The sequence below is a fragment of the Bison bison genome, unplaced genomic scaffold, assembly GCF_000754665.1.
Source record: "Bison bison bison isolate TAMUID 2011002044 unplaced genomic scaffold, Bison_UMD1.0 scf7180017864180, whole genome shotgun sequence".
Lineage (NCBI taxonomy): Eukaryota > Metazoa > Chordata > Mammalia > Artiodactyla > Bovidae > Bison > Bison bison.
The window spans coordinates 10273469-10301082 of NW_011494752.1; the positions used below are offsets into that span (position 1 = coordinate 10273469).

The following is a 27614-nucleotide window of genomic DNA, read 5'->3' on the forward strand; positions in this document are numbered from 1 at the left end:
TCCTTTTCATTATAGGGGACTGGAATGCAAAAGTAGGAAGGCAAGAGATACCTGGAGTAACAGGCAAATTTGGCCTTGGAATACAAAATGAAGCAGGGCAAAGGCTAATAGAGTTCTGCCAAGAGAATGCAGTGGTCATAGCAAAGACCCTCTTCCAACAACACAAGAGAAGACTGTACACATGGACATCACCAGATGGTCAACACGAAATCAGATTGATTGTATTCTTTGCAGCCAAAGATGGAGAAGCTCTATACAGTCAGCAAAAACAAGACCGGGAACTGAATGTGGTTCAGATCATGAACTCCTTATTGCCAAATTCAGGCTTAAATTGAAAAAAGTGGGGAAAACCACTAGACCATTCAGGTATGACCTAAATCAAATCCCTTATGACTATACAGTGGAAGTGAGAAATAGATTTAAGGGACTAGATCTGATAGACTGCCTGATGAACTATGGATGGAGGTTCGTGACATTGTACAGGAGACAGGAATCAAGACCATCTCCAAGAAAAAGAAATGCAGAAAAGCAAAATGGCTATCTGGGGAGGCCTTACAAATAGCTGTGAAAAGAAGAGAAATGAAAAGCAAAGGGGAAAAGAAAGGTATACCCATCTGAATGCAGAATTCCAAAGAATAGCAAGGAGAGATAAGAAAGCTTTCCTCAGTGATCAGTGCAAAGAAATAGAGGAAAACAATAGAATGGGAAAGACTAGAGATCTCTTCAAGAAAATTAGAGATAACAAGGGAACATGTCATGCAAAGGTGAGCTCAATAAAGAACAGAAATGGTATGGAGCTAATGGAAGCAGAAGATATTAAGAAGAGGTGGCAAGACACAGAAGAACTGTACAAAAAGATCTTCATGACCCAATAATCATGATGGTGTGATCACTCACACTCACCTAGGGCTGCACATCCTGGAATGTGAAGTCAAGTAGGCCTTCGGAAGCATCACTATGAACAAAGCTAGTGGAGGTGATGGAATTCCAGTTGAGCTATTTCAAATCCTAAAAGATAATGCTGTGAAAGTGCTGCCCTCAATATGTCAGCAAATTTGGAAAACTCAGCGGTGGCCACAGGACTGGAAAAGATCAGTTTTCATTTCAACCCCAAAGAAAGGCAATGCCAAAAAATGCTCAAGCTACTGCACAGTTGCACTCATCTCACATGCTAGCAAAGTAATGCTCAAAATTCCTCAAGCCAGGCTTCAGCAATGCATGAACCGTGAACTTCCAGATGTTCCACCTGGTTTTAGAAAAGGCAGAGGAACCAGAGATCCAATTGCTAACATTCACTGGATCATCGAAAAAGCAAGATAGTTCCAGAAAAACATCTATTTCTGCTTAATTGACTATGCCAAAGCCTTTGACTGTGTGGATCACAATAAACTGTGGAAAGTTCTGAAGGAGAGGGGAATACCAGACCACCTGACCTGCCTCTTGAGAAACCTGTACTCAGGTCAGGAAGCAACAGTTAGAACTGGACATGGAACAACAGACTGGTTCCAAATAGGAAAAGGAATACGTCAAGGCTGTATATTGTCACCCTGCTTATTTAACTTATATGCAGAGTACATCGTGAGAAACGCTGGGCTGGATGAAGTACAAGGTGAAATCAAGATTGCTGGGAGAAATATCAATAACCTCAGATATGCAGATGACACCACCCTTATGGCAGAAAGTGAAGAACTAAAGAGCCTCTTGATGAAAGAGGAGAGTGAAAAAGTTGGCTTAAAGCTCAACATTCAGAAAACGAAGATCATGGCATCCAGTCCCATCACTTCATAGCAAATAGATGGGGAAACAGTGGAAACAGTGGCTAACTTTACTTTTTTGGGCTCCAAAATCACTGCAGATGGTGACTGCAGCCATGAAATTAAAAGACGCTCACTCCTTGGAAGGAAAGTTATGACCAACCTAGACAGCATATTAAAAAGTAGAGACATTACTTTGTCAAGAAAGGTCCATCTAGTCAAGGCTATGATTTATCCAGTAGTCATGTATGGATGTGACAGTTGGACTATAAAGAAAGCTGAGCACTGAAGAATTGATGCTTTTGAACTGTGGTGTTGGAGAAGACTCTTGAGAGTCCATTGGACTGCAAGGAGATCCAACCAGTCCATCCTAAAGGAGATCAGTCCTGGGTGTTCATTGGTAGGACTGATGTTGAAGCTGAAACTCCAATACTTTGGCCACCTGATGTGAAAAGCTGAGTCATTTGAAAAGACCCTGATGCTGGGAAAGATTGAGGGCAGGAGAAGAAGGGGATGACAGAGGATGAGATGGTTGGATGGCATCACTGACTCAATGGACATGGGTTTGGGTAGACTCCGGGAGCTGGTAATGGATAAGGAGGCCTGGTGTGCTGTGGTTCATGGGGTCACAAAGAGTTGGACACGACTGAGCGACTAAACTGAACTGAACAGTTGTCTCCCTTTTACAGATGAGGAGACTGAAGCATAAAGGGTTAAATAATCCACCTGTGTTCACAGACCTTGTGAGCAGCTGGGCTGGGGTCCAAACCCTGGGGTCTGACCCCAGACTCTCCACTCTTCTCCGCTCAGCTGTGGTGTCTCCAGACACCAGGGTTGGCATGTGATTGAAGCTTGAAGAGACCCCAAATATATGCTCAGGTCCAATGACTTTTTTTTTACTAAGGAGTTTTACCTGCAGAGATTTCCATTTAGAATTCTTTTTTTTTTTTAAATTATTATTTATTTACTGTAATATGTGTATTTACTTGGCTGTGGTTGGGTCTTGGTGGCAGGCCTTAGGATCTTCCTTGTGTTATCAGGGATCTGGCATCGCAGTGCAGACTCTGTAGTTGTGGCTCATGGGCTTAGTTGTTCCTCGGCATGTGGGATTGTGGTTTGCAGACCGGGGATTGAACTCACACCCTCTGTGTTGGATTGGCAGCATCTTAACCACTAGACAGCCAGGGAAGTCCCTTGGTTAGCATTCTGAAACACTTAAGTAACTTGAAAAGTGAAGTGAAACTGAAGCAAAAGTGTTAGTCACTCGGTCATGTCCGACTGTAGCCTACCAGGCAAACATATATTAAGCATTTATGTTTTCACTTTGATGTTAAGAAGATAGTTATAAACGTATACAAGATCATTCTAACTAAACAGCCATTCACAGAAGCCTCCATCTAATTTCATATTCATAAATATTTAAAATTCATTCACAACAACAACGGAAGCCTCAACACCAGGCTCCACCATATATTTTTCTCTTCAAAAGGGGTCTATCACTGTCTAGATTTGACCACCTCTCTTCCTGTTCTAGAAATGAGATGACCAGCTCTTTCAGAATATACAGCAACTGCCTCCCTCTGAGCAGCACCAGGCTTAGGAGATTTACGGTAAAGGCATGTTTCCTAGGAGGTCAGTACTGAAAGCCAGACTCAACCGGCAGTTTCTGGGAGAGAGAACTTCTCCACCCCATTGCAGCAGTGTACCTTTTCTTCAGGAGATGTTCATATCAGAAAAGGCTCAACTGGGATACTCATCAGCGTCTCCTGTCCGTCTGGGGTTTGGCCTCGGGCAAGGATAAAATGAGCCAGTCCTCTCGGGGCCATGGAAAACCTGGAGTCCAGGCTCAAGAATGCCCCGTACTTTCGCTGTGAGAAGGGGAATGATTCTGTCCCTGTGTGCCAGAAGTGTGAGACATGCGTCCTGGCCTGGAAGATCTTCTCCACGCGAGAGTGGTTCTGGAGGGTGGGTGCTGGGTTCCAGAGGAGGTTCCTGGTGAGTGTCCTGCAGCAACTGGACAGCCTGTACTTGTTACACTACTTCCTAACCCTCCTGCAGACCACGCAGGGCAAGGATCTGGTCTACCACAGGACCCGGGTCGACCTGAGCAGGAAGGAGGGCAAGATGATCCAGTCCTCCTGGAATCAAAAGCTGGACGAAACGGTGGAGCAGAAGATGCGGGAGGCTTTACATTGGCTCCAGAACAGCAGCCAGCGGACGAAGGCCAACTACACGCTCCTGCTGCTGCAGATGTGTGACCCCAGCTTGCTGCTCACCGCCACTGACGTCATCAGAGTCCTGTTTCTGAGAGAGTGGGGTGACACCTCAGGTAAGCGAGGCCACAGGTAGAGAGACCGGGGGTCCCTGGAGACCAGGAGCCTGTGAAGGGATGGGAGATGTGGACGAGCTCAGGTTGACGGGCATTTCCAGATGGCAGGTGGTGGTAGGCTAGTTGCTCAGTCGTGTCCGACTCTTGGTGACCTCATAGACTGTAGCCTGCCAGGATCCTCTGTCCATGGGACTCTCCAGGCAAGGATTCTGAAGTGGGTTGCCATTTCCTTCTCCATGGGAACTTCCCAGGATACAACTCAGGTCTCACCTGCATTGCAGGCAGATTCTTTACTGACTGAGCCACCATCCTGGTGCCTGGTCCTGTTGACTGAAGGAGAAGCTGCTGAAATGTGACTTCCTTCTGGAAAATGATGAAATGACACATGCAGAAGGAACTTTCAGCTGTCAAATGTGGCTCAGGGACTTCTTCATCCCTGAAGCCCAGAAGTGGCTGGTCCTGCTGTCTCTGCTCATTAGTGCCGGGCCGGTTCCCGCCTCAGTGCATTCAGGATCGAAGTGGGTTTGGGAGGGGGTTAAGGTTACTGCTGACTCGTTTTGCCCTTCAGTTTGCACTGCACGGAAACCAGGCCAAGAAGTCCAAACCTAGGACTTTTCTCCATTCAGTCAAAGTCAAAGTGTTAGTCACTCAGTCGTGTCCTACTCTTTGTGACCCCATGGACTGTAGCCCACCAGGCTCCTCTGTCCATAGGATGCTCCAAGCGAGAATACTGGAGTAGGTTGCCATTCCCTTATCCAGGGGATCTTCTCGACTGAAGGATCGAACCTGGGTCTCCTGCATTGCAGGCAGATTCTTTACCGCCTGAGCCACCAGGGAAGCCCTATTTCCATTCATTCCACTGTATTCCTTGCTTGGACATGAAATTGAACCTGGATGTGGAGTTTATCCAAAGCTGGGTCAGATGTTATTGTTTAGTCTCTAAGTTGTGTCTGACTCTTTGGGACCCCGTGGACTGTAGTATGCCAGGCTCCTCTGTCCTCCACTATCTCCCAGCTATGCTATGTTAAGTCACTTCAGTTGTGTCCAACTCTTTGTGACCCCATGGACTGCAGCACACTAGGGTGCCCTGTCCGTGACTATCTCCCAGAGTTGGCTCAAATTCATATCCCTTGAGCCAATGGTGCTATCTAACCATCTCATCCTCTGCCACTCCCAGCCCCTTGCCTTCAGTCTTTCCCAGCAACAGGGTCTTCTCTAGTGGATCTGATCTTCACATTAGGTGGCCAAAATATTGGAGCTTCAGCTTCAAGGAGCATCAGTCCTTCCAATGAATATTCAGGGTTGACTTCCTCTAGGATTGACTGGTTTGATCTGGCTGTCCAAGGAACTTCTCAAGAGTCTTCTGGAGGCATGAAAGGACTGAATAAGGCTGGGATAGGAGTTCTCCATTATTGTTGTATCAGAATCACTTGGAAGGCTTATTGACACCCAGGTGGCTGTGGTCCTTCCCCAGAGCTCCTGACCCAGCAGGTATGATGTGGGTTATGAGTCTGCACTGCTAACATGTTGCTAGGAGATGCTGATATTGGTCCGTGAACCTCATTTTGGGAGCCAGTGGTCCAGTCTGTTGGTGAGAAGGTGTTGGCCAGCTGGACTAGGGCAGCAAAAGCAGCCAGAAAGGAGGCAAGGGACTGGGGTTGCAGGGGGCTGTCTAGAAAGGCAAGCAGAGGTTTAGTGGCATGGGAGAAGGTTGGAAGGGGGCAAGAGATGGAGAGATTCAGAGGTCGAGCTCTTGAGAGTGGGGGATTCCTGCTGTCCATGAGACCTGGAGTGTGGTCCTGTTTGCAGACTCATAGAATTTCAAGACAGAAAAGGCAATGGCACCCCACTCCAGTACTCTTGCCTGGAAAATCCCATGGGCGGAGGAGCCTGGTAGGCTGCAGTCCATGGGGTCGCTAGGAGTTGGACACGACTGAGCGACTTCACTTTCATGCATCGGAGAAGGAAATGGCAACTAGCTCCAGTGTTTTTGCCTGGAGAATCCCAGGGACAGGGGAGCCTTGTCGGCTGCTGTCTATGGAGTTGCACAGAGTCAGACACGACTGAAGCGACTTAGCAGCAGCAGCAGGGGACTATTAGGGGCTTCCCAGGTGGCTCAGTGGGTAAAAATTCCTGGGTTGGGAAGATCCCCTGGAGGAGGAAATAGCAACCTATTCCAGTATTCTTGCCTGGAGAACCCCATGAACAGATTCGGGCTATAGTCCCTGGGGTCACAAAGAGTCGGACGTGGCTGAAGAGGCTGAGCATGCACGAAGAGGGCTATTAGAACCTGATAAAGGCACTTGCTTTCTTTGGTGTGTCCAGGAAGTAAAAGAATAATTATATGGAATGAAGAAGTGGTGGAGAAAGTTAGAGAATCCGGTCAGTTAGGTTAGAGATTGACCAGTCCAGCGCCTTTATTTTGTGGTTAATGATGTTGAAGTTCAGCGAATCTGAGTGACTTGGTTGTGGTCATCCAGTTGGGGGGTAAAAACCAGGCCTCCCATCCTAAGCATCTCCCATGGGCAAGGCTGCCCTTCAGACAGGGAAGCAGATCTGCCCACACACGTGCCCTGCTCTGAGGTCCTCCTCCACCGTAGGAATCATCTCCTTGTATTTACAGGTCTCCCTCTCCTAGGGGAGCTTCTCTATTAAAAATGAAATTTTCTAATTTGACTCAAGGGCATTTATTCATATCACCGAAGAAAATTAAGTTAAGTGCTTCAAAAAAGCGATCTCTCTTTCAACTCCTGCCTCTTTCTCTCTCTCTTTTCCTCCTTCCTTCTCTCTCAGTCTCTATCTATCCTTGCATATATAGAGAACTGATGAGGTTTGCAGTGGAGGCAGGGTGGCAAAGGCTAACAGAAGCTTTCTGTGACTTTTGTGTAGAAACTCAGAGACCCCTAAATAAAAACAGACATGACTGGCCTGGTCTGTTTTGTGTGCTGCTGCTACTGCTGCTAAGTTGCTTCAGTCGTGTCCGACTCTGTGCGATCCCATAGACGGCAGCCCGCCAGGCTCCGCCGTCCCTGGGATTCTCCAGGCAAGAACACTGGAGTGGGTTGCCATTTCCTTCTCCAATGCATGAAAGTGAAAAGTGAAAGTGAAGTCGCTCAGTCGTGTCCGACTCTTAGCGACCCCATGGACTGCAGCCCACCAGGCTCCTCTGTCCATGGGACTCTCCAGGCAAGAGTATTGGAGTGGGGTGCCAGGGCCTTCTCCGCTGTTTTGTGTAGATTTAAAAGAAACCGGTAGACCAAAAGCCACTTTTCTTCAGCACTTCCTCTCCATGCACCTGTTTCAAGAGCCACTCGTCTTGGTCTTTTGTTCTTCAGGGACTGACCCAGACTTTACCAACATGTTTTTCATCCCTGAGAAAGGCCACACACACTCGTGTGACACCTCACAAGTCTGCTGGGCAGCCAGAACCAGGCACACAACCTTCCCGTTGTCCAAAGCTACAGGAAAAGCAAGCTTGCATGACCTTGTGCAGCGGGGAGCAGCCACTGCTGGTAAGTCTGCTGGTGGCAGGAAAGCCCAAGGGGAGGGGTCCCTGTGGACCTGGAGGGGCTGGCAGGTGATGGAATCTGAGGAGGACAGATGTGGGCAATTCACACTCATTTGTTGTCTACAAAGTGGGCTGGGCACTCTGGTGTTTATTCCCTCATTTAATCCCACGTCTGATAAGTGGGCTTCTCCAATGGCTCAGCTGGTAAAGAATCCGGCTACAATGCAGGAGACACAGGTGATGCAGGTTTGATCTCTGAGTCGGGAAGATCCCCTGGAGGAGGAAAATGGCAACCCGCTACAGTCTTCTTGCCAGGAGAATCCCATGGACAGAGGAGCCTGGTGGGCTAATCCATGGGGTCACAGAATCGGGCACAAGTGAGCGACCGAGCATGCACATGCTCACTGGTGAGGTGAGAAACAAGGATGAAAATCAGTCAGTGTGATCCTAAGTCTCCCTCTGCACCAGGTTGTATCCCTTGGTCTAGCCCCCCGACCTCTGGTACAGGGAAGGGGAGGGGCACCTCCAGGATCCAACCCACCAGGAGCTATTTTTGCAGCACTGGATTCAGTCTTTATTTATTTGTTTGGCTCTGTGAGGTCTTAGTTGTGGCATGTGGGATCTTTAGTTGTGGCATGTGGGATCTTTAGTTGTGGCATGAGGGACCTAGTTCCCTGACCAGGGATTGAACCCAGGCTCCTGGACTGGGAGTGCGATCTTAACCACTGGGCCACCAGGGCTGTCCCTGGATTCAGTCTTGAGGTGGAAATAAGAGCAGTGGGGAATTGGGCTCTGACCTTAAGCCTGTCCTCAGTTGGTTTTTGAATCAAGACACATACATGGAAATATAGGAAACACAAAGCATAGATTCTAAAATGCTTTTTATATGGAAAATTTGAAGTTTCAAAAAATAGGTTTGTTTTTGTTGTTCAGTTACTAAGTCGTGTCTGATTCTTTGTGTCCTCATGGACTGCAGCATGCCAGGCTCCTTCCTCTCTCCTCTCCTGTTCCTGGAGCTTGCTCAAACTCCTATCCATCAAGTCGATGATGCCATCCAACCATCTCATCCTCTGTTTCTCCCTTCTCCTCCTGCCTTCCATCTTTCCTGGCATCAGGGTCTGTTCCAAGGAGGTAGAACAGTGTAATCGTCACCCGTGTAACTGTCTTCCAGGCTCAATAATCGTCACCATCTTGTCCATCTCATTTCATCTACCCCTCTCTTTTGAAATTGTCTGAGACCTTTTCTTGTTGGGATCCTTTAAAGGGAACTCTGGACACCATGCCTTTTCACCAGCAGGGCAGTTTTCATCCTGCAGATGTCACCTTGAGCTGGGAATGCTGAAAACTGCTTGTATGCTTGGTTAAGGGAAATTGTATTTGCACTTTGGCAGAAGAAATGACCAAAGCTCAGTGGCCTCAGGGTAGACTCTGATGAGCTCTGTTTTGGTGGGGGAGCTTTTGGCAAGGACTTGCTCTGGGCCTGGTGGTGGTGGTAGTTTAGTTGCCAAGTCACGTCTGACTTTTTTGCAGCCCCGCATAGAGTCGGACCTTATTGAACGACCAAGCACATACACACATGAGCTGTAACCCACCAGACTCCTCTGTCCATTGGATTTCCCAGGCAAGAATACCGGAGTGGGTTGACATTTTCTTCTCCAGGGGATCTTCCTGGCCAAGGGACTGAACATGGATCTCCTGCATTGCAGGCAGATTCTTTACTGGCTGAGCCAGCAGGGAAGCCCAAAAGTGCTCAGAGAAAGCACATGTCCCTGGGTGGGCTTGGACTCATTCCAAAGATGCCCCAGTTGTGCCCCCTTCCCCGGTTTCCCTCTAGAAGTACAGTGGAAGAGTTCGCTCCAGTGTATTTCCGAGATGAACAGGCTATTTTCTGAAAAAGCCAGTGTGTGCAAATCAGGCTTGGCCCCGGCCACTGATGTGCTGTTGGAGCTGGACACTGTCAGAGAACTGTCCTCTGGGGTCAGCAGGTACCGCGACTTCATCCGCCAGCTGCCCATCCACCTCTCCAAGTATATTCTAAGTATGTGGGGCCTGTTGGGGGGTTTCTCAAGCACCCCCTCTCCCTCCTCGTGGCCCAGGTGGGAGGTTCCCAGGCCCACCTCTTGTTCTTCCAGGTTTGCTGGATAGGAGCACTTTGAACAGGTGTAGCTTTGTGAGCCAGCACTGGGCGGCGCTGGCACAGCAGGTCAAGGCCGACCTGTCCATGCACTCCTTCATCCAGCACCAGATCACCTTCCTGCAGGTACGGCCTGTCTGGGAGGGACAATCAGACCAGCCTCCTTTCTGCCAAGCCTTCCCGTCTGTGGTGGCCCCCAAGCTGGCCTCCAGCTCCATGTGGGCTGCTTCCTCACTGCCCTCATATCCAGACTCCTGATCACCACTGACTCTCTAGAAGGGAGCACCCCGTCTAGAAGCCCCGCAGGCAGAGAGAGGCAGAGCCTTCCCCACGCCCCGCGGAGCTGTGAGCTTTCCCCAGGGAGCCTTACCAGAGCTTGTGCCATAAGAGAGCCTCACATACACGGATGTTTACAAGGCCACAAAGTGTATTTTTAGGTTATGATGCACTATTCCCTGGATAGTAACCACCTCTGGCATTTACAGTTCTGTCTCTTGCCTGAAGCCTGACCCTAAATCAGGGGTTCCTGGTAGTTTGGTTTTTTCCCAGCAGAGGGAGGGGACAGGAGACAGATGAGGAGGCCCTGAGACAGGCCACATGTTGGAGGCTGGGGACCACCCACCATTCTTTTTTTTTTTAATTAATTAATTTATTTTAATTGGAGGCTAATTACTTTACAATATTGTAGTGGCTTTTCCCATACATTGACATGAATCATCCATGCCACCCGCCATTCTTGCTGGTCCTCCCTGGATGTTTGATGTCATTACCCTCCTCAAGCCAGTCTGCCCATACCACTGGTCCAACTCTCCAGGCCCAGGCCTTCCTGGGCCAGCGCTTGTCCGTCTTTCAGACCCTACCAAGAACTAGTTTTTAGTTTTCTCTTGGAGTGTAAGGACAAAGAATAACTGTTTTCTATTATTTCCCCCAGGGGTCCTACACCAGGGGAATAGACCCTAATTACGCCAACAAGGTTATTATCCCAATTCCGAAAATGACGGATGATGGGAAGCGCCTTCGTGTGAAAAATCAGAAGTGGAAACTGAGAACGAAGGTGGGTTCTGATGGCATCTGGGGTAAGTGACTGTAGGGTGTCCTTTCTTACTGGCCACAGAAGGCCGAAGTCCAGGCTCGGACCTCACATAAGGATGTCAGACATCAGAGGGTACAGGATAGAGCACATTATGGATGTGGGGTATGGAGGATATGGGATAGAGCATATGGATGTGGGGTATGGGAGGTGACGTACCCTAAGAAGGAGGCCAGGGTCCTGTGCTGTGTGTCTGTAAGCAAGGGATTTCCTCTCCTTAAGCCTTATCTTCCTCATCTGTTAAGTGAGGGCTCGTTTGGGTGTCTTCTTGGAGTGCTTCCTGACTGAGTCTCCCATATCAGGTCCTATGTCCATGACGCCAAGCATCTAGTGGGCAACTCAGAGCCAGCAGCAAAGCCAGGATCACTGGGTGTCCCCATCACTGGGCTGTCCCTGCATTTCATGGCCGCAGAAGTCTGTGGCTGGGGATGGGGAAGGACGTGGGGGCAGGGCCTCTCTGAGGCTACCCTCTCTGAGGCTCAGCTGTCTCATCTGTGAAATGATGAGAATACTTGGTGGGGCAGGTGACATGCTGTGTGATGCAGCTGTGAGGAGATGAGGGTTGCTGATGTGTAAAGACCTGGACACACAAGGCCCAGAGCGTGCAGCAGTGATTTCACAGCGATTTCATTGTGATTTCGAGTTCCCACAAGTATGCTCTGTACTGTCACATGTATACAATATGAACATAAAACCCTGGGTTCCATGAAATGGTCAGTGAAAGGGCACCAGTGACTTTATTTTGCATGCATCTTGGTCCTGAGCTCAGTTTAAAAAAGTTGTGTTATCAGCAGCACCGGACGTTCACAGAATCAGAGGTGGAAGAGGAATCAGGACCCTCGACTCAGTATTTTCACACTCAGGGGTTCCTTTTCTCACTGGTTGGCGCCCTCCCCATCACCATGTAGCAGTTGCCATGGCCTGAAGAGGAGAAGGCCTCGGACCCCTGCACCCTTGCCAGGGGGAATCCCAAGGTGCATGCCTGGGACTCTGGGTCAGGTTGCCACTGTCCTTTGACTGCGGGTGTTGCCTTGTTAGAATGACTACAACCTGTGGACTGCATACCAGAACCAGGAGACTCAGCAGGTGCAGATGGAGGAGAGGAATGTCTTCTGTGGCTCTTACAACATCCGCATCCTCTCTGACACGTAGGTACTAGGCTCAGAATCTAGGGCCCAGGGCCCCTGGACTACCCACGCAAGCATCTAAGGATTCCCATGACCCTCACTCATTGGAAAAGCAATCCTTCTTCACCTGAAACTCCAGCCCCAAACCCATCTGGAGACTTGGTGCTTGATTTTTGCACCATTCTCAGTAGAGGGTGGGCTTCCCTGGTGGCTAAGTGGTAAAGGAATCTGCCTGTCAATGCAGGGGACATGGTTTCGATCCCTGGGTGGAAAACACCCCCTGGGGGAGGAACTGGCAATGCACTCCACCATCCATGCCTAGGAAATCCCATGGACAGAGGAGCCTGGCAGGCTACAGTCCATGGGGTTGCAAAAGAGTTGGACATGACTTAGCGACTAAACAACAAACAGTTGTGGGTGGAGGACACTCTGCCCTTACAAATTTTGGGTACACTGACCAGCAACATTTTGCACAATTCACATGCCTAAAATCTTTTAAAACTATCTTTACTGTTTAATTCTTATTTTAGAAGTAATATATCCTCATTGGAAAAAATATCCACTAAATGCCAGAAAATGTATAGAGAAAAAGAAATCTCTTCTATAATCTTGTCACATAGAGATAACTACCATTAATATTGATGTCTATCGTAGAATTTTTTCTTGGCATGTAAAAATACATGTTTTAAATATAAATGGAGCTATGCTATACATATTTTGGTAACCCACTCTAGCAAAGTACTGTGTCTTTTCATGTTAAATATGAAAATGGTAACTATGTAGCGTGACATCATTTGAATATGCCAGAAGAAGATCCTTTCATAATGTCAACTTCCTGACATATTTTAGATCTAGGACTTCACTCTTTATTCAAAAAGTTTTGTGAAGGACATCTTTTATTCTATTTTTGGCTGTGAACCTTACTAACAAACTGCATCTTGACCAGTCAAATAGGGGGAGGACAGAACAGATGGGAAAAGGCAGAGCTGAGTGTTTATGAGCAGTATGGTGATACGTGCTCTTTAGCAGAGAGAATGACAGGTTGAACTCTAGATACGACAAATGGAATGAGGGCAAACATGTCAGGAATTGCTCCTCGTATTTAGAGTGACTGTCCATCCCTGTTTATCCAAACAACCCTGCTTTACTCTGTGGTCCTCGAGTAATTAATAATAGTGTCCCCTTTCATGATAAAAAAAACCTCAGTTTGGACAATAAAATTTTTGGTCATCCTGCTCATATTTTATCTATTTGCTAATAATCTTATGATTGGAAAATTAATTCAACTCACCCTATTTTGTTGGATTTCATACTGACTGAGGGCAGGGTCCATCCATATCTTACTCGTCTTTGTATTTCCCATGAGCACCTATTAGCACAAGACTTTGCCCCTAATGTAGTATGCTCACTGGATATTGATTAAGGGAAACAATGACAGCAGGGGGATATGCAGTGGGTATAGGGCTTCCCAGCTGTGTTCTTCTGAGGTTTTCTGTGAAAAAAGGTTTCCATGATCAAATAAAGCAGAAAATGCTGCATACTCTGTTCTCTGTCCTGGGGATTTATTATACATTAGCAGAAATTGTTAAAATAGTTGTGCCTTTTGTGTTTAGGTTTTAAATCTAATTGAAATGCATTTTTGTTACAGTGTGAGGTAGGGATCCATCAGGGCTTATTAACACTAGGTCTTGCCTTCTGCTACATCCTTGCTGGATGGATCTTCCATGATGGCATTTGCTATAGGTGAAAGGCACTGTACTAAGTAGTTCCATGGTTCTCTTCTCTCATGGTGCGTCTTTTTCCTGGCAACTCAGGTGGGACCGAAACAGAATCATCCACTATTCTGGGGGAGATTTGTTAGCTGTGTCATCCAATCGAAAGATCCAGCTTCTGGACATCATACGTGTAAAGGAGATACCCATCAGGTTTCGAGGCCATGCTGGAAGTGTCCGGGCCCTCTTCTTGTGTGAAGAAGAAAACTTTCTCCTGAGTGGGAGTTATGACCTGAGTATCAGGTAAGTGGTCCAAGAAAGTTGTGGTCCTCACCTTGCCCAGGCTTAAACACAGCTTGTGGAAAAAGCATATGTGCTTTTACGTTTTTTCACATTTATGCAAAAGTTATCCTAAATGATGCTGACTTCTAGAATAACCCACACTTTTTTTTGGCAAGATAAAAACCAAAAATTTGTATATTGTTTAAACTTTGAGTGAGATAGATTTATAGTAATTATTAGATTTATTTTCTAGCTGAAGGCTATGAATCGGAAAGTATTTTCTTTAGTATTCTTAGATGAAAGCAAAATTTATATTTCTTTTTACAGATTCCTTCAGGGGAAAGTAGTTTTTTTGTGGGTGTGAAACCTGGTATGGAAGCCAAATAGTGATAAAAGTGTATATATACAAATATTTTAAAACAATATAATAAACACTCGTGCTCATTACTCAGGTCAAGAAGTAAGGCATATAGTTCAGTTCAGTCACTCAGTCGTGTCCGACTCTTTGTGACCCCATGAATTGCAGCACGCCAGGCCTCCCTGTCCATCACCAACTCCTGGAGTTCATCCAAACTCGTGTCCATCAAGTCGGTGATGCCATCCAATCATCTCATCCTCTGTCGTCCCCTTCTCCTCCTGCCCCCAATTCCTCCCAGCCTCAGAGTCTTTTCCAATGAGTCAACTCTTCACATGAGGTGGCCAAAGTATTGGAGTTTCAGCTTTAGCATCAGTCCTTCCAAAGAACACCCAGGACTGATCTCCTTTAGAATGGACTGGTTGGATCTCCTTGCAGTTCAAGGGACTCTCAAGAGTCTTCTCCAACACCACAGTTCAAAAGCATCAATTCTTTGGCACTCAGCTTTCTTCACAGTCCAACTCTTGCATCCATACATGACTACTGGAAAAACCATAGCCTTGACTAGACGGACTTTGTTGGCAAAGTAATGTCTCTGCTTTTGAATATGCTATCTAGGTTGGTCATAACTTTCCTTCCAAGGAGTAAGCGTCTTTTAATTTCATGGCTGCAGTCACCATCTGCAGTGATTTTGGAGCCCCAAAAAATAAAGTCTGACACTGTTTCCACTGTTTCCGTATCTATTTCCCATGAAGTGATGGGACCAGATGCCATGATCTTCGTTTTCTGAATGTTGAGTTTTAAGCCAACTTTTTCACTCTCCTCTTTCACTTTCATGAAGAGGCTTTTTAGTTCCTCTTCACTCTCTGCCATAAGGATGGTGTCATCTGCATATCTGAGGTTATTGATATTTCTCCCGGCAATCTTGATTCCAGCTTGTGCTTCTTCCAGCCTAGCGTTTCTCATGATGTACTCTGCGTATAAGTTAAATAAACAGGGTGACAATACACAGCCTTGACGCACTCCTTTCCCCAAATCTCATTGTGTGCCTTTCTCTTATTTTTTCTTTCTTCCTTCTGATCAGTATAAATTTTATACTTAAATTTCTTTATAGTTTTGCTACCTATTTATGTATCTCCAGATATATTCACTACCTTTGTCCTTTCTTGAACTCAACATAAATGTAGTTATATTTTAAAAATTCACATGTACTTGATTCTTGCACTAATTTTGAGATTCATCTTTATGATATAGATAGCAGTAGTTAACTTATTTTCACTGAGATATAGTATTTTATTGGATGAATACATCATCATAACTCATTTATTTACTCTTCTGTTGGTGGATATTTGCATTGTTGTTAGCTCTTTATTCTTTCAAAGATTACTGCCATAGACATTCCTGTATGTGTTTCCTGATACCCATGTGTATGAATTAAAAAAATTTTTTTGTTGAGGTATAATTGACATACAAAGTTTAAAAAAATTTTTATTGAGGTAGAATTGACATACAATATATTAGGTGTATAATATAATGACTTGATATATGCATATATTGCAAAATAATTACCCCAGTGAATTTAGTTATATCCATCACAGCACAGAGTGACATTTTTTTTCTTGTGATGAGAACTTTCAAGATTCACTCTCAGCAACTTTCAAAAATAAAACAGTGTTGTTGGCTTGTTTTTCTATTCTTATATCAAAACTACCTTTTTAAAAAAGACAATTTTTATAGAGCAGTTTCAGATTCACAGCAAAATTGACAGAAGACACAAAGTTTTCCAATATACCTTCTGCACCTGCACACGAATATATTCTCTTGTCCTCAAGATTCCCCATCAGAGTGGAACATGTGTTACAACTGATGACCCTGCTTTGACACATCGTAATCTGTGCTTTCCTGATGGCTCAGTGGGTAAAGAATCCTCCTGCAGTGCAGGAGATACAGGAGATAGGAGTTCGATCCCTGGCTTGGAAAGATCCCCTGGAGGAGGAAATGACAACCCACTCCAGTATTCTTGCCTGGAGAATCCCTTGGTCAGAGGAGCCTGGTGGGCTACAGTCTGTGGGGTCACAAAGAGTTGGACGCAACTGAGAGACTGAGCATGCATGCAATTACCTAAAGTCAACAGTTTAACTTAGGGTTCACACTTGGTGGTGTACATTGTATGCATTTGGACAAATATATAATGACACATATCCATCATTATAGTATCATACAAAGTATTTTCACTGCCCTAAAAATCCTCTGTTCTTTACCTATTCATGCTTCTCCCAATCCCTGACAATCATTAATCTTTCTACTGGCTCTGTAGTTTTGCCTTTTCCAAAATGTCATGTAGTTGAAATCATATAGTGTGTAGCTTTTTCGGATCTTCTTTCACTTAGTCATATATATTTAAGGCTCCTCCATGTCTTTTCATGTCTGGATAGCTCATTTTTTACTTACATTGAATAATATTCCACTGCCCAGATGGACCACAGTTTATTTATTCCTTCATCTACTGAAGGACATCTTGGTTGCGTCTACATTTTGTCTGTTATGAGTAAGTGGCTATAAACATCCATTTACAAACTTTAAAATATTTGCTTATTTAGTTGGCTACAATGGTCTTAGTTGCAGCATGCAGAATCTTCATTGCTGCTTGTAGGATCTTTAGTTGCAGCATGTGGACCTAGTTCCCTGACTAGGGATTGAACCCAATCCCCCTGTATTGGGAGCATGGAGTCTTAGCCACTGGACCACTAAGGAAGTCCCCATTCCTATTTTTCTAAAAGCGTTTATCAAATACCTTTTCTGCATAAATTATGAAAACAACCTGGGCATATGGTTAACCATGCTGCTAGGAAGTAGAAATTCAAAACATGCTTTTTTTCCAGACCACTGGGACCTTGTTAAAGTCAACTATGTATGCATAGGAGGCTCTGATGAACAGATAAAGGCCATTGGACCTTTAGGAATATTAGAAGGAAAAGTCTGACAACGCCCGCCCCCCCCCCAATCAAAAGAAACATTTACTTATAGTTTATTATGTGCCAAGTCTCCTAATAACTCTATGGGATAAGTACCATTATTATCCCCAATTTACAAATGAGGAAACTGAGATAGCAGGTGATTCAGTAACTTATTTGAGATCACACAGCCAGTGAGTGATGGATATGTGAGTGGACCTCAGGCAGCCTGGCTCCAGAGCCCAGTCTCTTGACATTATACTTTGTCCTGTCACAAAGTCAGTATGAATGATGGTTGAGAGATCTGAGGCAGGTTTGTATATTAAAAAATAGTGTGACTCATACATGTTTCCTATATATCTCTTAGATATGCTTTGTGTGTGTGTGTGTTTAGTTGCTAGGTCATGTCTGACTCTTTGTGAGCCCAAGAACTGTAGCCCACCAGGTTCCTCTGTCCATGGGATTCTCCAGGCAAGAATACTGGAGTGGGTTGCCATTTCTTCCTCCAGGGGATCTTCTCAACCCAGGGATGGAACCCAGGTCTCCTGCATGGCAGGTGGATTCTTTACCACAGAGTCACCTGGGAAGCCCTAGATATGCTTTAGAAATGCACATAAAATAGTCTGAATCCAAGTGGCATGTGTCAATTGTTCTGTTGTTCTTGTTTGAAGATCAGCTCTACCACTGAATCAGTGTTGTGGATTCTGAGCCTGGTGATTGTTCTAGGGACCCTTCCATCTGATGAAAAGTAAAAGTGTTAGTCACTCAGTTGCGTCTGACTCTTTGCAATCCCATGGACTGTAGCCCGCCAGGCTCCTCTGTCCATGGAATTAAGCCATTCCCTTCTCCAGGGGATCTTCCTGACCCAGGGATCAAACCTGGGTCTCCCACATTGCAGGCAGATTCTTTACCATTTGAGCCACCCAGGAAGCCCAGCTTGTGACAACCAAACATGTCTCCAGACATTGTCACATGTCCCCTGGGAGTGGATGTCACCCCTAGTTGACAATTTCTGCATTACTATATTTAATTCTTCATAAACCTGTGAGATAATTATTTTTATTATCATTTCCATTGAATCAAGGAGGAAATGAAGTTTTCACTGAAGTTCAGTAGCTTTATTAAAGTTACACCTAAGAAATGCTGCAAGTGGGATTCAAATCCAAGCCTTGGACTCTGAGCTTAATCATGAAACTCTGATGCCTTCCAACTACCTATCAACCTAAAGGAACTCTATGCTGTTGAACCCTTGGGTCCTCAGAAAGTCTCAAAAACATCTCTTTTTTGTGGTCTGATTCCTGCAGGTACTGGGATCTGAAAAGTGGGGCTTGTATACGCATCTTCAATGGCCACCAGGGGACCATCACCTGCATGGATGTGTATAAGAACAAGCTCGCCTCTGGAGCAAAAGATTGCCAGGTAAAAGGTGAGAAAGAAATGCCTCAGACTCTCTAAGATGTTTCCCTAAGCCCATGGGTTGCCAGAAGACTTGTTTTGCTCATTTCTACAGGCAGTCGCTTATCCCTTCATCCATCTATCTATGATCCATTGATGACTATTGGTTGAATGCTAGGAGCTGTGCTAAGTGTAAGGAAAGCAGCATATGCCATGGCCCTTTCAACGTGGCTTTCTATTTCCTCAAGAGCCTCGTGGTCTCCTAATGGAGACAGATACATAAATATATCATGGAGGGAAGAGTAAATATGTGAATGACAACAGTTGCCTTTTATTGAGTACTAACTTTGGGACTGCGATGGGTGCTTTACATTATCTTATTTCAGTCTCATAAGCGTTCTATGGGGTGGATGCAGATAAGGGATCCACGACTCAGAGAGAAAAACAATTAGCCATGAGTCAAACTGCTAAGTGGTTGGGTGGGGATTTGAACCCAGGGCTGTCTGGTTCTAAAACGTGTACTCCAGCAAGTTTGTGGAGGGCTAAGTCACCATAGAAATAAAAGTAAAAGGGAAAGCACCGCAGGCAGGGTACTGTTTGAGTCTGGTCCTGAGGATGAGTAGTTCTACAAGCAGAGGGAGTGTGTAGGGCATTTTAAACAGAAGGAACAGCTCAGGCAAATCACAGAATATGAAAGAAAATGAAGAATTGAGGGACTTTCCCTCTGCTCAGTTGGCTGAGCTGTTGTGTGTTGTGTTGGCGATCAGGCAGGTATGTTTGTTTGAGGCCAGATTATAAAGGGCCTTTTGTGTTGAAAATTGAACTTTATTCTGTAAGATGTAGGAGGCTGTAAATGCATTCTAAGCTGAGAAGCGATATGATGAGATGTGTATTTGAGAAAGACTGCTCTAGTGATATTGTGGAAGAAAGATTTGGAAAGATGGCAACTCTTTGGAGATAGGATGTCTTCAGAATATCTGAGAATAGGCAAGTGTGAAGTTATCGGATGGATCTGTATGTACCTGTAAGGAGATGGTACATACAGAGGACGGGGTGGGGGGGTGAGATTTCCAGAATGAGAACTGGCAGGACTTCAGCACTAACAGGAGATGAAAAGCAAGAAAGAAGGGTGAAGGGTGAGGCCAGACTTTATAACTCAGGCCATTGGGTACACAGAAGTACCATTGATGGAAATGGGACCTTGGAGGAAGAGCAGGGTAGGGGAGGGGTGGAGGAGAAGATGATGGCTTGTATTTTGGACACGTTGAGTGTGGCAGGAGAACAGCCAGCCAAAGATGGTCCCATCCTAATCCCGGAAACCAGTGACTGTGTCATCTTGCATGGCAAGAAGGACTTTGAAGATGTAGTGAAGTCAGGGACCTTAAAATGGGGAGATGACCCAGGGTTATTGGTGTGGGCCCATGGGTCATCACCTGGATCCATAAAAACAGACATTTTCTTATGTGTGACCAGAAGGAGACATGACTGTGGATGAATGGTCAGAGAGATGGAACGTTGCTGGCCTTGAAGATGGAGAAAGGGGGTGTGAGACAAGGTGTGTGTCGAGGACCCTAGAAGGTGGAAAAGGCGAGGACATGGATTCCTCCCTCCACCCCCCTGAGACTCCCTAAAGGAGCACAGCCCTGCTGACACCTTGATTTTAGCCTTGTGAGGTTGTGCAGTGATTCTGTAAGATAATCCGTTTGTCATTTTCAGGCTCTAAGTTGATAGTAATCTGTTACAGCAGCAATGGGAAGCTAATGCATTGAGTGCGAAGTTCCCGCAGATGCCCAGGTGAAGGCAAAATGGTCTCTGGACCCAGACTCCCTGGGTTCAAATCCAAGTTCAATCTGCTCACCACCCCTGTGATCTTGAGCAGGTTACTGAACCTCTCTGGGTCTCAGTTTCCCCATCTGTACAGGAAGGAGTAATAATAGCTTTGTCCTGTGAAGATGAGTTAATGCATGGCAAGCACTTTGATTAGCCTGGCTCATGGCTAGTGTGGGGTGGGTGTGCACTGTGGTTAGTATTTGGTCCTGTGATACTCATTGCATTGCCTGAGGAAGTAGGTTCTATGGGGGGCTTTAATGTTCTCATCACTGAATTTGTGATGCCCACTTTCAGTCTCTTCCTTCAAGCTCAGTTCTCCCACCACCCATGGACTCTCATATCCACCCAACATTTATGATATGAGAGGTGGGGGCTCCAGCACCATCTGTGTAGAAGCAGCAGTAGATTCGCCCTCAGCTGTGACAATCTCTTAGAAGTAAAATCCAAAAGTCAGATTCAGAAGTACTTTAAAATGTAAATGGAGAGAGACAGCTTTCTTTTCTTTGAGGGTGGGTAGAAGGTGAGGGTCAGGAGACAGCATCTGGGAGGAATCATGCCCTGAACACCTGCCATGATTTTCCTGAAATCTACTCTAGCATCTTTCAGGCTTGAGGAGGAGGCTTACTGGAGATGAGCTGTCCACCTCTTAGACCAGGAGGCTAAGGTTCAGGGTCAGAGCCAAGGTCTATGCATTGCTGGATCTCCCAAGGGCTATGAGAGGGGAGCCCTGGGTTGCAGGTACATGGACTATGGGTGAGCCAGTGGGGGTGCTGGACCAGATGAAGCCTTCTGGAGTTTGATATGATGGGCTTGGCTGGTCTCAGCTTCTGCGATGGGGTATGGAGCCCCTTTGGCACCCTCTCCATGCACCCTCTTTTCTCTCTCCCCTTCCCTTTCAGAGTGGGATATAGAGACAGGGAAGTGCTTAAAGACTTTCAAACACAAAGACCCCATCCTGGATACCAGGATCAATGACACGTACATCGTGAGCAGCTGTGAGAAAGGCATGGTCAAAGTGTGGCACATGGTCACAGCCCAGCTGGTAAAGGTGAACGGTGGGGACTGGGGGGAGGGGACTAGGGGGAGGGGCTAGGGATGGGGACTGGGGAGCAGAGTGCTGTGGGTGAGAGGCTGGAGGACACTGACAGGCACTGACAGACAGGTAGCTCCCCAGACCACCCTAGGGTGGTTGAGAGGCAGTCACCAAAAGAGGGTGGTCCTGAGAAAGGGAAGGGAAGACCCCCTAAGAAGGGGCCATTCTGAGTTGGTTGAAGGTCAAGGCCCACGTAAGCCATGTTTTCATGGGTGGAGGTGGTGGAGGCTACGTTCTGACTCCGCAAGATACATGGATTCGGAGGGGTCTTTTCACAGCAGCACAGGTAAAGTACCTTTTCTTCTTCTGGAACATTTGACCCTGATTCTGGCATGGGGTCTGGGAATGAACAAACCACAGTGATCTCCTCTTGCCTCTCTTCTGAGAAGAGAATGTTGGCTGTCTAGAAAGTGATCGAATGTTCACACACAGGAAGTGTTCTTGCCGGATGGGCAGCCCCCGTCCCTGGTGGGTGATGCTGAGATATCTTTTGTGCTGAGAATACAGGATCACAGCGAGAAGCGGCTGCCTGGCTGGTGGGCTTTTCTCACCAGTGATGTTACTGTGGTCTAAGCAGTAGTTACTGGATATCAAGCTGCCTCTGGTCCTGGCAGGGAGCTGACACATGAGCCTTGCCCTTCTGGCAGCGGAGGAAGGAAGACTGTGTCCCTCTCAGGCACTCCAGGAAGGCGGGGCCTACCTGGTCACAGACCCACTGGGTACAAGGCCTCCCCAGATCTCCTTCCTCCTTAACTGGGGAGGGAGCAGGTTGCCTGAACCTCACCAACCTTCTTAGAGCAGACATGCAGTGGGCTCAGGCAGACTCCCAGTGTGGTAGCCTCAGACTGGTGGAGCGTGGCTTTGGGATCCATCTCAAGAAGCCTCCAGCTCTGCTCCTTGAGGAGTCATGATTCGGGCTGAAGATGGGCTGAGAACAGAGGCATCTTTTCTTGCAGACGCTCAACGGCCACGAGGGGGCCGTGAAGTGTCTATACTTCGACCAGTGGCATCTCCTGTCAGGAAGCACTGATGGCCTGGTCATGGCCTGGAGCATGGTGGGAAAGTACGAGCGGTGCCTCATGGCCTTCAAGCATCCAAAGTAGGTACTCAGGACACCCTGGCCAGGTCCCTGCCCCTGACCCCAATTTTCCCAACAGAACCTAGACTTCACTCTTTAGTGAAGTCTTCATTAAGTAGGGACTTCACTGTCCCTACTGCTCTCTGCTGACCCTCTCGCCTCTGCTCCTCACCCATTTCCACTTTCCTCTTCTTCCACCTGTTGCCCAATATAGTCACCCCCTCTCCTGCCCTCCCTTGTCTCTCTTAAGAAACAATAATACTATGTGGAGATTTTGAGAAGTTACTGAAAATTTACACTTACGGCACATGTAATAAATTTTATCTGTTACCTACCAAACTTAGGAATATTGGCGGAACTGTCCCTCTGTGATGCCAATTCCAGTAAACTTAAGTTCTTGGAATTTTGTGGTTGCGAAAACTTAAAATGACCCAGGTGCCAAAGGTTTAAAAATGAGGAAGGGCTTAAAGAAGGCGCTCCCTTAAAGCCTGGGGGCTCAATTCTATTCCGGGACAGCAAATGGATTTCATTTTGCATTTCCAATCCCAGTTTAGTGATGGTGCGTGCTTGGATCCAATTAAGAAGTACTCTGAGGTTATCTAGGCTTATTTGTAAAGGGCATTGTGGTCAGTTAATGGTTCTGCCATAATTGTGGGTTTTACAAACTGCTCTATGCCACTCTTGTACTGCACGAATATTGCTTCTTCCCCTGAATGCATTATAAGAAACGCCAGGAAGCTAAGTGCTATCCTAATTCATTGAGAGAGGGTCTTCCAGGAGGATCTGTCAAGGAGAGTTATTTAATGAAAAATGGTCCTAGATTTCCTTGTACCCTCACAGGAACCTCTTTTTTTTTTAATTAATTTTTAAATTTTTAAGAAAGGTTTTATATTGGAGTATAGTTGGGTAACAATATTGTGATAGTTCCAGGTGCACAGCAAAGGGACTCAGCTGTACATATATATGTACCCACTCTCCCCCAAACTCCCTTCCCATCCAGGCTACCACATAACATTGAGCAGAGTTCCTTGTGCTATACAATACAATAGGCCCTTTTTGGTTATCCACAGAAACTTCTTGAGCAGGCAGACTGGCTTTGTGGGCAGTAGAGGGGGATATGGGCCTATATGTGTATGTTCTCTATCTGGGGTGTAACTGCATTGTTGACAGGTGGGTAGTATCAGGAAGGGCCAGTGTTCAGTGATTTAGTCAAGCCTTGGGTGATTATCGATAAACCTTACAGCATTGATCATCTGGCTTGTCCAAACTTGACCTCAAGGAGGGACTCAAACTTTGTGATATCACATTAAAATGGTAATGCTACATTTTTAAAACCTTCCAAGCATGATTCAGTAGGATTTAATTTAGTTATTGGAAGATAATTGTTTCCAGCAAACTTAGCAGTATGTTCACCATTTCATCAAACCCATTCTCAGCTTTGGGATCTTCTTAAACCATTCCTACTTCCACTGAATGACAGCCCAACACACCATCCACATTGGCTCTTGATGCCTTGCACACTTGCTGCCTTGCACACTTAACAGCAAATCCATAGACAGTTATAGTACATTTGGAGGACATGGGCAGTGTTCTCATTTGTAGGGCCCTTTCTCCCACTCATCTGAAGCAGTACTGTGTATATATAAGTGCTTGATTGTTGTTGTTCAGTTGCTAAGTTGTGTTTCACTCTTTGTGATCCCATGGACTGCGGCAAGTCAGCCTTCCCTGTCCTTCACCATCTCCCAGAGTTTGCTCAAACTCATGTCCATTGAGTCAGTCCAGTCATCTCATCCTCTGTTGTCCCCTTCTCCTCCTGCCCTCAACCTTTCCCAGCTCTAGGGTCTTTTCCAGTGACTCAGTTCTTTGCATCAGGTGGCCAAAGGATTGGAGCTTCAGTTTCAGCATCAGTCCTTCCAATGAATATTGAGGGTTGATTTCTTTTAGGATTGACTGGTTTGATCTTGCTGGGCAGTTTGATCTCCTTTGTGGGTAGTTTAGCTGGACATAGTGAAGTGTTGAGAAAGCAAATTTATGCTATTGATTTGTACAAAGAAGCCAAATTATTCATTTACTGCAAGAAATATGACTATCAAGTACACTGAACACCTTCATTCCATTTAATGTATACATTATATATTTATATATATTATATAATATATTTAATACATTAAATATATATTTATATACTATATATAACATTTTAATATATATTAAGTAAATTGAATATATATATTTACAACTTAAAAATTAAGATAATTCACATGACACAAAATTCACCGTTTCATGATGTACAATTGAATGTTTTTTAGTATATCCATAATGTTATGTGGCGATTCCCACTATCTAATTACACAATATTTCCATCAGTCAGTAGTAATGTCCTCCGTTTCATTTCTGATTTTAGTAATTTGAATTTTATCTCTTATTTTTGGGGGGCAGTCTAAGCAAAAATTTTATAATTGTTATATATCCTTGGTAAATTCATTCTTTTACCATTATTATGTAATGTTCTTTTTTTGTCTCTACTAACAATTTTGTCTAAAAGTCTATTTTGTGTGGTATTTGTGTAGACACTCTGGTGCTCCTTTGGCAAGGAGTATCTTTTTTTCCCACTCTTTCACTTTCAACATATTTGTGTCTTTGAATCTACAGTGAGCCTCCTGTAGGCAGCATTTAGTTGGATTGTGTTTTTAATCGTTTCTCCCAATGTCTGCCTTTTAATGGAAGAATTTAATCTATTTACATTAAGTGTAAAACAAACTTAACTCTACCATTTGGCTTTTTGTTTTTCTATAGTCTTATATATATTTTGTTTGTTTGTTTGTTTCATTTCTCAAGTTTTCTATTGTGGTCTTTTTGGGTGTTGAACAGATATTTAGATATTAACAGTGTACCATTTTAATTCTGTCATCACATTTTTACTATGTATTTTTGAATTACTTTATTAGTGGTTTCCCTTGGGTTGCTGCAAGCCTTTGGTTATTTTCCAGAGTTCCAAATAGTTGATTCTGACAGTTTTTGCCAGTTTTTTCATTGCTTTTATGAAAGGATAGAATTTTGGAGTTCCTTTGAACGCCACCATTTTCACTGACGTCACCTTCTGCAGTGTTTTTTTTTGATCAAGGAGGGACAAAGAAAGAGACAAGTGACATTTCTAGGGCCGAGATAAAATATGAAAGGAGACTGGATTATGCCAGAACCATGAAAACCACTGTTGTGTGAGGTATGGGCTTAGTTTTTAAAATACCTCGATTGATTTAATCACAACAGGAATCCTCTGAAGCAGTTCCCCTTCTCATGGAAGAGACAACTGAAGACTGAGAGGTTATTTTCTCAAGTTTATACAGTCAGTAAGAGGTACGATCAGGTTTTGATCCCAGATTTTCTGATCCCAAAGTCTGTGCTTTAAATCACCAGGCTATGATGGTATATAGGCTGAACCACCAAATGTCACAGGAACCCACGAGAAGTGTAGGCTCCGCTCAGCAAGATCCAAAGAGACACACAGGGAGGCAAACCCTTCAGTCACTAGGCATCTCTCCCAGTGTGGATCGCCATAGGTGGACTGAGGTGCACTTAGGGCGCCAGTAAAGTCATTGCATTTTCATCTTGGGAAAAAATTAGAATTTTGTTGAACTTTCTTACATGTATTTTATACCTTACATTTATTATCTATCTATCCATCTGTCCATCTAGCCATGTGTTCATCACATGATACATCAAGCTGCATTGACTTCTTTGCTGTTCTTTGAATGTCTTCTGCGTTTCAAAGTCTTTGTTATTTTTGTTTTGCTAGTTGTTGGAGCCTTGAAAAGTCTCAGTATGACTCTGGTACCTAGGTCACCTTGGAATCTGACCAAGTCCAGATGATATGTGGTGGATGTCATTCTTTTAACTTTTTATTTTATATTGAAGGATAAGAGTCAGACATGACTTAGCAACTAAACAACAACAAAAACACAGCTGATTAGCAATGTTGAGATGGTTTCAGGTGCACAACAGAGCAACTCAGCCATATACAGAGAACACATATACATGTGTTCTTCCCCCAGACTCCCCTCCCACCCAGGCTGCCACATAATGTTGAGCAAAGCTCCCTGTGCTATATGGTAGGTCCTTGTTGGTTATCCATTTTAAATAGAGCAGTGTGTACTTGCCCATCCCAACTCCCTATGTTGGATGTCATTGTTTTAACATACCTTAGCAATGATCATACACTGAAACGTGAGCCAACGTTCACTTTTGTAATAAATATTTATTGAGGACCTGCTGCAGGGCTGGGCCATGTGCTGGGTGCTGGATGTGCAAAGGTGGATAAGACAGGTGCTGTACCCAAGAGGATCTGACAATATACCAGAAGTCTATGTATATGAGTAGGGTGAGAGGAGAAGTGGAGATGAGAGGTGGCTTTATGGAAAAAGTAACATATGAATGTGGCCATGGATGGACTTGGATGGGTGGAGGTGGCAGAGGTCGATGGACCTGCTTTGCACACAAGGTCTAAAAAATTGGTGACATCAAGTTCCATTTTTCAGTAGCATTAATAGCAGTAGGGTAATGGCACTTCTCAGATCTGAATACTCCACTTATCTGGAGCCCAGCTAGGACCCAACTGTTGTCAGGGGGATTTTGTTAGAGGCATTTATATAAATCTTCTCCCGATCCCCCCCTCTCTTCCCCTGCTGGTAATCACAAAAGAGAGCTCAAAAATCTCAGCTGGTGGATACAGTTTTCCTATGGGATGTTTCACTGAAAGAATGAAAGCCACTAATTTAAGGACCAAGAGAACCTGCTCAAATACCAGGTTTTTGCTTCTTACAAAGATAACCATTTTCCCGTCTGTTTTTTTTTCTTTATTTATATAATAATGCTACTTTTAAAAAGATTAAAAATGTCAAATGATTCTGAGCATGACATTTGTAGAAGTCTGATAGCTAGAAATCAAATTGTAAGAGAGAAGTACAGTCATCTAT

At 45.1% G+C, this 27614-nt stretch overlaps 1 protein-coding gene across 1 annotated transcript in view; it reads left to right on the forward strand.

The window, feature by feature from the left end:
• The first annotated feature begins 3274 nt into the window (after positions 1-3274).
• Positions 3275-27614, forward strand: part of CDRT1 (CMT1A duplicated region transcript 1) — a 30616-nt gene continuing 6276 nt past the window's right edge. The window contains exons 1-10 of the mRNA XM_010842981.1: positions 3275-4083; positions 7419-7595; positions 9426-9629; positions 9724-9851; positions 10657-10779; positions 11854-11963; positions 13757-13957; positions 18550-18671; positions 21370-21518; positions 22520-22662. Of these exons, the coding sequence (XP_010841283.1) occupies positions 3579-4083; positions 7419-7595; positions 9426-9629; positions 9724-9851; positions 10657-10779; positions 11854-11963; positions 13757-13957; positions 18550-18671; positions 21370-21518; positions 22520-22662 (1862 nt within the window). The 5' untranslated portion in view covers positions 3275-3578. The remainder of the gene's footprint in view (positions 4084-7418; positions 7596-9425; positions 9630-9723; positions 9852-10656; positions 10780-11853; positions 11964-13756; positions 13958-18549; positions 18672-21369; positions 21519-22519; positions 22663-27614) is intronic.